Below are 12,468 nucleotides of genomic sequence, written 5' to 3'. Positions count from 1 at the left end.
AGCTTGCGCGTACCACGATTAATTCCACAGCTCACTGAACATCCTGCAAACCCAGTGAGCATGTAAGGCACCGTGGAGGTGACAGGCGTTATGGTGAAGTTTGCAGAATACAGAGGTAAGAACAAGTCCCTTCAACCACTGGACCAAGATTTAAGTGTATTTTCCAGGCTACTTTTCACAGGATAGCTTATGTACTTTCTCGACATCGCTTTGGAACGTTGATTCCCATGATAACAAGATTTTGCCAGCGGCATCCACGCAAGAAAAGCTGTCCTCTCATAATGGGTACAAATTACGTAACACGTTCAGACACCATTTCCAACCGGATTCCTTGCCGGTATAATTAGTGCAGGATAAAGCAGGAAGCTGTGGGTTCTGCATCTGCCAGCTGAAAATGGTAGCTAGCGCTTGCAACTTCACATGGAAGCCTCTTTTCATAATATCCTCTGGAAGAAGAACGCATTTTCGAGGATTTTCATGGAGGGAAAGATGTCGATCAGGGGCGCCGTTTACACACACAAACCTATTGCACACAATTTAAGACAGCAAGAGGAGAGTAAAACTGTACATATTGAAGTGGCCAAGACATCAGGTTCCGGTGGTCACATAGAACCATATACCTATTTCTACTCGTATTATAACAAAAAGCTAAAAGATTTCAGTATTTTACTTTGCAAATTGCCCGATGAAACTATGATTTTGTCCTTGGTTGGCAAAATTTTTTGGCTTTGTTTTTAGGAACTGGAAGCCTTTTCACGAGACTTATTAGTCATTTCCAAACTAGTTTGATGTTGAATTTAGTTTTTTTTAAAAAGAATTTTATTTTTTAATTAATAAATTAATTGCATAAAAATAAATATGAAAGGTTTAATTCTTTTCGGATCACTGCTATGACAATTCGTGCAACCTTTTTCAGTTACCAAAATCTTAAATTTCTCTTACTCGTTTTAAAGTATTGATATTACATAGCTCTTTTCTTTTCATTAGCAAAAAATTAACCCGAAATTAACCTAGCTCACAGGGTAACAAGAGCCATTTATCTAGTATCAAACTAAAAGAACACTACTGCAGTAATCTCTACTTTTGCTGGGTGTTTTCTTTCCTTTTTATCCATATATCCTAACATTAACTAATTTCGAAGGTCAAAGTAATTCTTATGTGGAAAAATATTGGCACAACAAGTTCGAACCCATGCCCCCAGCAAAACTAGCCGCTCTATACCTATAGGAAATAAATCCATTGCAGGGCGACTGATGCAAGCACCGAAATCCCGACACCGTAAAAAGTGTATAGGCACAAGAATGTCTCTTCATGTTGGAACCTTCATCACCTGTTACAAAATTCCAGTTAATTCCTTCTAGTCAAATAAGATCGCATGGAAATTATAGCCAGAAACAAAGGAAGCTGTATTTTCCACCTTTCCTAGCTTTTCATGGAAAATCAGCTCGACTTCTCTTCTGAGGGTTTCTAAATCCACAGCATAGTCCCGATGATCTTCCTCTGCCATTAAATCTAGCAGCTGCTGCCTCATCCTCTCCAAGGAACCATCCAAATTACACAAATCCTTCAAAACCAAAGCCTCGGTTGTTTTAAGTTGCAGCAGATTCTTGATTGCAACAAGGGCCTGCAGGGATCACAGCCACGGGTTAAAACAAGGCATTGCCTGTTAAATACATTAAAACTCCATGTGATTATGCAACAACAAAACAGATTCTAAAGAACGACCTTTTCCTGGAGATCAAGATCTGTTGATGCTGTTAGATCAACTACAGACTTCAGGAAGAAGCGATTTCTGAAGCATGGAGACTCAGCTCTTACTATATTTTCTAACTGGTATTCAGCTAGATCAGCAACTACAGAAACAGCTTTCCTGCGGAGTCTAATATCATTGCTTGAGTTGCTCAGTATTTCCTGCGATGGAAGGAGAAAAGAGTGATCATTCCCAACTTTCCAAGGATCAGCACACATTGGAACACATCAAAATATTTGGTGCAATTATCAGCACTACATAGAACACTTCCTACGATACCTGAAGCATTGCATCCCCATCTTCAGCATAAAAAAATTCCTGGCCAGCTAAATTGTTTCGGATCAATGTCGAAACAGCATATAGTGCCTTAATGGCTTCTTCTATGGAACTAGATTTTACCATCTTTATCAGCTTAGACAGTGCCCCAAGTTCCAAAATCTGAAAGATATGATTTTTCAGAATTAGTTATTAACTCATTGTTAAGCATATCATCTATAAAGAACAGAGCAATCCACCACAAAAGAAGCAACCATTATTGACGAAGAGAATAAAAGATGAAGGAAGAACTTTAAAAATTATAGAATTGATGGTAAAACATGCTTCCAACAAGTTCACAGAAGAAAATTAACAGACCTGTTTTTGAACAGCTGCGTTATTCTGACAAGCTTTTCCGAGAACCCAAGCAGAAAGTCTCCTTATGTCTTGGTCAGGGTGATCAAGTTCTTGGATTACTATGGCAAGTCCACCAAGTTTGTTCAAATCTGAAACATAATAAGTGACAATATTAACACCGATAATGCAGCCAAAAAGCACATCTAGACTCTCTCCCGAACAAAACAAGCATAGGGATCATAATTATAAGGTCAGGTTCATTTAAGTAATGCAAAACTTCTCCAGGCATATCCTACAAATTGTTAGCGGGGCAAAGGAGGTTCAATAAATACGCTTACTAGATTGTTCTAGAGTATCGTAGTCTGAAGCCAGCAGGGGATCAAGAGACTAGAAGAAGAAGACGACAAGACCACTACATCTTTGTGAAATATTGGATGCACTGGTAACATTAAGAAATTTAATTAAAAAAAATTGTCTAAGCTTATTTAATTTGTTTATGACAGTGTAATAAACTCAAGTTCAAAGTTTATCGGCTCATAACCCAGAAGAAATTTATGAGAAATAGCAAGAATTACACTTACCATTTGCATTGTCAAGTGGCTCAACAAGTATAAGAAGCTCCTGCAACGCACGTTGGCGATCCTCCAAAGATGAAGAAGAATTGTTTAAATCATCTATTGCCATATGCATCAACTCTGCATCAGATGGCATTTTCATCTTCTCCATCAACTCCTAGATCACCAAAACAGCAGCAGAAAGAATTAATAACAGCTTACTAGCAGCAGCAGAAGCAAGCAAAACTAACCAAACCTTTGGTTACTAAAAATTCTAACCTTAAGTTCTAATTGACGCTTCTGTAACTCACTAGCAGACAGGCGCTGGACATCTTCCGCGCTTTCTTTTAATCTCGTTGGATCAGAATGCCCTAATTTATCACAAAAACAAGCATTATTTTCACTAAAAAACAAAAACAAAAGATTCAGAAAACAAAAGGAATGTTTTCATACCAATGGCCCAATGCAACATCCCCTCGAGAGAAGAAAACCCGCCGTCAAGGTCATCGTGGTCATTAACAACCGCAGCGGCGGATGAATCGTCGCTGTTTTCCGGCTCAGCCTTGCTCAAGAGATCAGGCTCGTCTTTACCCGTCGACCATAATAATCCAGCAGTAGCAGAAGTTTCATCAACTAGCTCGCCACTGCTCACCGCCGCAGCAGCTAAAATCACTGCCGTCGCCACCAGAAACCTTATTGCGACACGCTCCATGTTAACTAAAGATTAAACAGGAATTTGTTATGGTTGATGTAATGATTAATTGGTAATCATATGAAGTTGGGTTTGGTTTGTAAATGAAGTGGTTTCGTCTCGGTCTGTGAATGTAGAGGTTGTGGCATCACTGGTTTCTGGAAGGGAAGGAAAGAGGGAGGGGCCAGAGTCAAGGAAAGAGGTAAATAGATTCCACGTCATGTCTTAGAATCAACACCGTTGATTGGTGATCAAGTGGTGTCTATGGACTTTGATGACGGTTTTCTTTCTTTCCGTTCGAGATGATACGACAACGTATATTGCGTCATCATGTCCACTAGGAATTATCCACGTGGATGATTAGCCTTAATAGAATACTAACGTTATACTCGTACAAAAATCTGATCCTTTGTTTTTTTTTTTTTTTTTTTTATAAACAATATAAGTTACTTGATCCGCAAAACTAAAAACAAAAAAACTTAAAAACAAGCCGATAAAAAATATAAAGTATTGAAATCCAAATATAATCAAATTATATTAAAATTCGTTAAATAATTAAATTGAATCCTTCATTTGTTTTTTAAAAGGTTATACTTTATTATTTGTGTTACGTTAGTTTTTCTTTTTTGCAAAAAATAGGAAAAACAAGATTTATTAAAAAAATCGTTTATATATGTGTTGATTTAGATACATGTCATGGTTAATTGAAGAAGAAATCTAGAACAAAAAAGTTTATAGGTGTGTGTGTTAAAATTTTGAAATATGAATCGATTTATATCTCTGTTATTTACTTAAGTTCAATTAAAATTTATTTTATATGTTTCATAAACTTAAATGTAACTTTTAAAATTTATATAGAATTATTTGAAAATAAAACATGTTTATTTAATAAGTATAAAATTTACTTGTTTATTAAAAAAAACACTAAAAGTTATTAGTGTTTCTGGTATATCTTGAGGCAAAACACCAAAGATTGCAATGGTGTTTTGCCTTTTTTTCTTTATTTTTTATTATTTTATTATTATTATTTAATTTTATCATTTAATGTTGTGTTTTGCTCAGATTTAAGATTGATAACTTGTTTTGATTTTTCTTTCATGTAGTTCCTGCAATCTCAAAAAAAATATCATGCTATTAAATTGATGCTCGATCTAATAAAAAAGAATTTGAATTTTTTGTTTACAAAAATTAAAAATGAAAGGACCACAATTAAAACAAAAAAAATAAAAGCAAGCCTTTTTTTAAGAAAAATACGGTGTTGATTTCGATCCTCTTTCTCTCTTTTTTTTGGGCCTTCAATCGTCAAATTTTTTTCTTTTTAATTTAAACATTTAATGTTGTGTTGATTGGAGTTTGGGATTAAAAGTTTATTTTGATCTACTTCTTATTTAATTATCTCGATCTTAAAAAAAAAATTATTATTAAATTGATGCTCAATTTTATATATAAAAAAAGGTCTAGTTTTATTGTCCGAAAAAATTTTAAAAGAAATGGACCAAGATTGAAATAAAGATAAAACATAAGATTTTTCTCTAAAAAATTATGTCAATGCATTTTGCCTTTGCAATTTTGTCAGAAAAAAAAAAAAGTTATTCTTTTTAGTTTGTAAATTAAACAGGTTGGTCCAAAACTTTGTCTTACTCACATCATAGTTCTTAGTTTAAAAGAGAAAGAATCATTGGATTACAGTGAAAAAGTTAAATCATGAAAAATAAAGAAAAATAAAAAAGGATAAAAATAAGAAAATATTAGTTTAAAAAAGGAAAAAAAAATCAAACAAACTTGAACGAACCTTCTAAACTTGGTCTAATTTTTAAAACATGCAACTTGTGAAATCCTAGCTCTGAGTTTAATTAAAAATCTTAACTCTAAATAAATTTAATTTTAAATGATAAAATCATAAGAAAATATTAATAAAAAAATTACAAAAGAAAGAAAAAACAAAAATAATGAAGATAAAATTTGACAGAAACAAAAAAACCTAAGGAGGGTGAAATTTTAAAAAAAATCCCAAATAGAATAAATAGTAATTAAAATAATAAGAACCAAATTTGAAAGATAAAAAACTCACGGGAGGGAAATTAAAAAATATTTGTACATTGATAAATTATTTGTAGATTAAAAAAAAAGTAGGGGTGAAATTGAAAAATATTTGTAATCTGATAAATTATTTATAGATTAAAAAATAGCAAGTGGTGGAATTGAAAAACATTTGTAATTTGATAAATCATCTATGTATTTTAAAATGGTTGAGGTGAAATTGAAAAAAAATAATAATTTAATAGATTATTTTATAGATTAAAAAATAATAGAGGGGTGAAATTGAAAAACAATTGTAATTTCATAACTTATTCTAAAATAAAAAAAAATATTAATGAAAATTATAGAAACCAAATATGAAGGAAAAATAAATTGAAGGAGTTGCTCTGAAATTTTTGCATGGGTGGTGCACGATTCAAGATAGAGAGAAAGAAGAAAAAAAAAAAAAAAAGAGAGTCTATAACGCTAAACTAACAGCGATGTTGATACATACATCACACTACCATGTAGAAGATATTATGATATTTCAAACGTTGTTCTAAAAGGGTTTTTTTTATGTGGCCGAATAGCCCTGCACATGTCAATAAATGTTTTTTTCTTAATAATATTTAACATATGATAATTATAATAATACCTCTAAAAAACCTCAAAATTTACAATGAAACCAATATGAAATAATCAAAATATCCTTACTAGGAACTTAATTTTTTGTTTTTTAAAAAGGAACCAAAGTAATTTAACTATTCATGCCATACATATATAAATGCTTATATTCAGTCCCAGAGAGTGCTTGGAACGTCGAGTCAGCCCTTTTGCATTGACTTCTCTGTGGGAGGAATGCAAAGAAACTTGTTGGTGGAAAATTAGGAAGACATCCGTCACATAAGAGAAATAATAGCAAAATAGCTAGTGTGTGTGTGTGCGTGTGTGTGTGTGTGTGTTTTATCGATGATATACATCTCTGGTTTATGTTTGCGTCGCATCTTTTATGTTAGGGCCAGTGAGTGATGGTACTCGATATTACCACTAGGTCCATGAGTGTCAAATTTAATAAAACAAATAATTTGAATTTATGATAAGATTGAAAAGTAGAAAAATAGAAGAATATGAAATAAAAAAATAGTAAGCAAAAACTCGATGACAGCCAGAACGATGGAACTATAGAAAAATCTAGTAGTCTTCAAGAAGAGAATAGAGGAGAGGAGAAGAAGAAAGAATTAAAGCAGAGATGGTGAGACTGACAGCCGACTTGATTTGGAAAAGCCCTCATTTCTTCAATGCCATCAAGGAGCGCGAATTGGATCTTCGAGGTCTCTTCCTTATTTCTCCTTCCTTTCTAAACCCTAAACCCTAACAAGGACCACCCCGCACATACTCTCTCTCTTCTACTGCTTTCTTGCTCGTTAAATTTAATTGGGGGAAACCGGATTTTGACTTGCAGGTAACAAGATTCCTGTAATCGAAAACCTGGGTGCTACTGAGGTACTTCATCGTCTTCTTCTTCAACATGAACTTGCTAGCCTGAAACTTGGCTGTGTTATTTCATGTTCTGGATATCATGTGCCAGTTTTCTGTAGCATTCATTAATGGTGTAGAGTTGTATGTCCTGCACTCACGGTTCAATGACCCTGGCTTTGCTTGTTCTATTATTCACCAGGACCAATTTGATACCATCGATTTGTCTGACAACGAGATTGTCAAGCTTGAAAACATGCCTTATCTTAATCGGCTGGGCACTTTGATAATCAACAACAACAGAATTACCCGTATCAATCCTAACATTGGAGGTCAGCCTTTAACAATACTTCAATTCTTTCAAGTTATGCATCCTGTTGTAGACCTCATGGTGCCTTTTTTATTGGGTTACTAAGTACAACAAGTTTATGTTGCTTTATTTTGCAGAGTACTTGCCAAAACTTCACACGTTAGTTCTTATAAACAATAGGCTTGTCAATTTGGCAGAGATTGATCCTCTTGCTTCTCTTCCAAAGCTGCATTTCCTTAGTCTTTTGGATAATAACATCACCAAAAAGCCAAATTATAGGCTCTATGTGATTCACAAACTAAAATCACTCCGGGTTCTTGATTTTAAGAAAGTCAAAGGCAAGGTGAGACTACTTGCTTTACTGAATTTGCTTCGTTGTTCTGCAGTTCCTTGCTCTCTTCGTGTGCTTGGTGCCTTTATTTTCTCATACAGATGGTTTTGCTCAAGCAGTCTACTATATTCTACCTAAACAATACCAGAGTCTTAGACGAGTGCTATTGCATAAAAGATAAAAAAAAAAAATTCTTCTTCTGTCTGGTGTATTTTTGAAATATAGTATTTTATGTTTATTCATGTGTTGAATAGCCTTGCAATATTTCCATTGAATTGTAGGAGAGAGCGGAAGCAGAACATTTGTTTGCATCCAAAGAGGTTGAAGAAGAGGCTAGAAGGGAATCTGTCAAGACATTCACTCCAGGTGAGGTTATGAATGTTTTAGAAGTTATCGAGGAACAGCAGGCTCCTAAAGTGGTTGCCCCCACACCAGATCAGATTATAGCAATCAAGGTACTATGCTCATTTCACCTAATTACTTAATGTCAACCTCACCAGGTTTCAGCGGGTGTGGAGGTGTTGAGGGTGTTCTAACATATGTGAAGTGTCTTGGCATTGTTTTTATTGCTTAATATTTGCACTCTCTACTTGTCTATTTTGGAAGGAAAAGAGCTTGTATGATTATGATATGCTCTAGAGCATCAGGGGTGTTCAGCCTGTCTGTTCTTTCCAGCTTTGCCCAGTCCATACTTAATCTTATCTTTTCTATTATTTAGGGAAAGAAAGTCAGCCCAGTTACTAATCATGAAATAATGGTAACCTGGGTTGTCATCTGTGGATGACTGACCCCATCTGCCCTTAGCATGAACATCATTTTGTAATTTTTTTTTTTGTCTAAAATACCAAAATTCCAAATGGCATTCTCGATTTTCAATCTGCCGAGACCACCAGACACGGGAAACCATAAAATTTGTTCAATACCAAATGATCCAACCCGATTGACTTGTTTTTGCACATGGGATGCCCTGGTCTTTCTTTTTTAGTTGTATATGAGAACTGTTAATTACCTAGTGTTCGGAGATAAAGTGCTTGTGTAGCAATATCAAACAACCTATCTTTTTTTTTTCTTTGGGAAAAGAGAGAGCTGTAGCTTACAACTGGATTTGACATTGAAAAGATGGAGTTTTAGTGACTGTTTAGTGGCCGTGATTGTGAAGAATTAGGTGCATATTTCTGAAAAAAGAAAAATACAAGGGTGTAGAGGCAATTATAGCTATGGCTCATAAGCAAGCACATTCACACCAAGGAGAAGGCAATCACACCAGCTGATGGTTTCTTAAATCTCAATAATGTGATGTTATTGTCTCTGAATAAACAGATCACAGACCTCTGATTGTGATTTATCTTTGCTCTTCAACCTCTTGGAACTTGGAGTTTGGACTCTTCTATAATAAAGTAAAAAATCTCACTTCTTTTTTACCAGGAAAACCTGAATAAAGACCACATGTTGGATTAGTAAGACTGCTCAAATAATAACTTCTGCTACTATCTGTTTCCAATAAATATTGAAACTACTGAACTAATCCTAACTCTGAATCTCCAAAAAAGCCTATAAAACAATATATCAGCTGTCAAGCAACCCAAATTACCACAGCTAACTTAATGAGGACCAGAGAAAAATCAATTATGTTTGAAAAGGCCCTGATTGAGGTTAGGGCGCGCCCTCCACATTAAATATTCTTTTTCTTGAACATCCTGTTCTGTATATGTGAGGCACCATTATTGTTCCTAATGACCAGAAACTTGAATTTTGAAGTTACACGATGCTTAACGGTTTTTTTCCTTACTTGTGATGGATACTGCATATTTTGCTATCTGTGCTTCTTTAGATTAATTCAGGTTATCATTTGTTTCATTTGGTTGTATGATTGGTTTGCAGGCTGCCATTGTCAATTCCCAGACTCTTGAAGAAGTTGCAAGACTCGAGAAGGTGCATCTTTTTGCTTACTTGAATATCCTGAAATTGAAACTGTCAATATCTCATTTTTATCTCTATACTAACATTTCACATCCAAATTGTTATTGCCTAACAGGCATTGAACTCAGGTCAACTTCCTGCAGATCTTAAAATTTTGGATGGTACTGGGTCAAATAGTGTCAAAGAACAAGATGACAAAATGGCTACTGATAATCAAAATGAGGCCGAACCAAATAATTTGGAGGAACAGAAGGATAATGAAGCCACGCCTATGGAACAGGTATCATTCTACTTAAATTATGGGTTCAGAACTAATTTCTCCAAATCCTTATGCTCACGCATTCTCTTCTCCTCCTTTATAATTCTCATCATGAAGCTTTTTGTAGCATCTGCTTAAGAGGCTGGAATTTTTAGGCTTCTGTGTTTCTGAGTGCCTGTAAAATTGATTTTTTCCTCCCCTTAATGCAAGAATTTAAGCACTAATGACGGGACATGTTCCCCTTCCCATTTCCTTACTCCAGAACACCAATGGCTCTAGAACTCACTCTGGCATAACCTAATTTCCAACCCTTAGAAGCACTAAAGACAAGAATTTTATTCTACCAAGCATTTAAGGTGGTCAACTGATTTTTGAGGTGAATTTGTCTTGCACATAGTCGAAGTGGAGACAACAGTACTGGCTGGCCCCTTTCCTGACAACACATAATAAAAGGAATTCCTTTTCCAAGTCCTTTCTAACCCACTTCTAGTTGATAACCATGACTCATTAATGTGTAAAAACATTTGGTGGATAATAATAGGAAATGATTGGGATAACAGTTAATATGGTTTCTCAGCTCATACAATGAATCTGTCCTTCCATGTCAAAATAGAAAAAGCTCTCATGGGAAGACAATTAATACCTGCATTAATCTGGAAGTTTGGAGTCCAGGTCAACTCTGTGAACTTGAATGTGTTGATAGTTGTAAATTTCTTTTGTGTGGATTAGTCTTTCGTTGGCATAAAAGTTCTGTATTGTATTTATTGGAGTTTCAATCCTTTAAAATGCCTTCTTCCTTATAGTGGTACCATTTCACCCACATGGTTTTTATCCCTTTGGCAGCATGCTTTTTCAAGTTATATTATATTTTATTGTTTACTTTTCCCCCCTCGTTTCTCCCATGATAACAGGTTCTGATATTAATGCAATTTCCTTCAATCACAATGGATTCTGTTATTAATAAATCTTGTTTTTCATCTGTCAGGAATAAGAGTTATTCTCCAATCCAGTCCACAAGGAAAGTTGCGCCTTGGGAATTCCTTTGCGAGTGCTGTAATGAGAATTTCATCAGTTTTGCAGGGATCCTGTTCTGTGCAATTCTTCAAGCTTTCCCCCATCGTTCTTTGTCAGTTATTTTTTCGCTCAAGATGCATTGCTGACCTTTTGGGGATGTATACAGGTCGACTGTTATTTTTAGAGCAATCCTAGAGACCCTTTACTGATGGGTTAGCCCTAATTAGCTGCCATATTTACCTGCATTTCTGGTTTTTTTATATCCTAAAACAAGATGAATATTATTTATGCGTAAATTGCACAATTCAGACAGTTATATATCTGAAATTGAATGCCCGAGGAGAACAGAAAAGTCTTGCATAGCTTTGAAGAGGTCTGCATTCGTAGCGAATAACAACATGGAACATATAGTGATTTGTCATCTACACGCAACAAGTATGCCTATCAATCAAACTCACCACAAGTATGGCTATCCTGGCACACAAAAGGAAGGTCACGAACAGGTTTGCTTTTGGGGAAGCAAATTTGGAATTCCTGGATCCTTTTGTCTCAGATATCATTGGACTGAAAGATTCCGTACAAAATTTGATTAGGTGGTAAGTAGAGGAGATGGATTGCTGAGTTTTTCTTGCCTGATGGGATAAGTAGATCTGTTCTAACTTTGGGAAGTTGATCACTTGACTGCTCAGATTCAATTTTCATACTTTCAAAGTCTTGGATGGAAGGTTGATACTGTACAAGCTAGAATGAACGGTATGCAAGGACAGCGCTCCAAATTGTAGGGCAAACGAAAACGACTTTTTATTCGAGATAAAGGGGATGGAAGGAGGCGGAGGGAGTGCAGGTGAAGGATCACCTTGCTTCCCCACTGGAGGGAATATTTGCAGGCATGTAACATCGAAAAGGTGCTTGTTTTGCTCTTAACTGGATAAATTAAAGGAAATTAGATGAATAGAGAGAACTTGTGGCGTGATTATCTGGAATAAATTCACTTTCAATTTTCAGTTTGGCCCATCAGCACGTTGCCCTAGAACAGTTTTCTCGAATGTATCACCTGAGAATTGGTGAGGGATTTCTTCTGGGATGATGAATTCAGATCCAGCTGGGACAAAATGCTCTTTTACCGCAGGAATCGTATTCCTCAAACTGGTTCCATGACTGCAGATATTTCATGTCGATTTCCAACACCAAATCACTTCATAAAAAAAATCACATCATTGTATTATAATGAAAATTAATAGACATTTGATCGGTCCAATTTTATAAATAAAAATATTTAATTAGAAATAAATAATTGATTAAAATGAGATGTGAGTATGAAACTTCATCCTTCTGATTTTGCAAGAGAGAGTTGACGATAAAAAATCTTTGCACGAGAAGAAAACTACAAGCTTATTTGACTGGTTAGGCTCAAAGATCACCAACGTTTACAGTAAGACCTCAACGATTCATCCATTTGCATCCAAGATTATAGGATAGCCCATCTCCAACCATCATTATTTTATTGCAAAATGGCAGTTTAAATTTTAAAA

The 12,468-nt window shown here is 35.0% G+C and overlaps 2 protein-coding genes across 2 annotated transcripts; one reads left to right on the top strand and one right to left on the bottom strand.

Annotated features, from left to right (window-relative positions):
• Nucleotides 1-873: 873 nt before the first annotated feature.
• LOC118042101 (hsp70 nucleotide exchange factor FES1) lies at nt 874-3,851 on the bottom strand. The gene is made up of 8 exons (XM_035049673.2): nt 3,370-3,851; nt 3,196-3,287; nt 2,944-3,094; nt 2,384-2,511; nt 2,030-2,188; nt 1,726-1,911; nt 1,418-1,624; nt 874-1,330 (listed from the first exon to the last, which is right to left on the bottom strand). Exons 1-8 carry the CDS (start codon nt 3,626-3,628, stop codon nt 1,310-1,312), a joined length of 1,203 nt encoding a protein of 400 aa, XP_034905564.1. The 5' UTR covers nt 3,629-3,851; the 3' UTR covers nt 874-1,309.
• Nucleotides 3,852-6,721: 2,870 nt separating this feature from the next.
• On the top strand, nt 6,722-11,252 carry LOC118042140 (U2 small nuclear ribonucleoprotein A'). The gene is made up of 8 exons (XM_035049722.2): nt 6,722-6,957; nt 7,089-7,129; nt 7,305-7,434; nt 7,550-7,755; nt 8,025-8,198; nt 9,625-9,675; nt 9,779-9,943; nt 10,908-11,252. Exons 1-8 carry the CDS (start codon nt 6,876-6,878, stop codon nt 10,911-10,913), a joined length of 855 nt encoding a protein of 284 aa, XP_034905613.1. The 5' UTR covers nt 6,722-6,875; the 3' UTR covers nt 10,914-11,252.
• The last annotated feature ends 1,216 nt before the right edge of the window (nt 11,253-12,468 follow it).

Source organism: Populus alba, chromosome 1 (assembly GCF_005239225.2).
Source record: "Populus alba chromosome 1, ASM523922v2, whole genome shotgun sequence".
Taxonomy (NCBI): domain Eukaryota; kingdom Viridiplantae; phylum Streptophyta; class Magnoliopsida; order Malpighiales; family Salicaceae; genus Populus; species Populus alba.
This window is presented reverse-complemented; position numbering and strand designations above follow the sequence as displayed.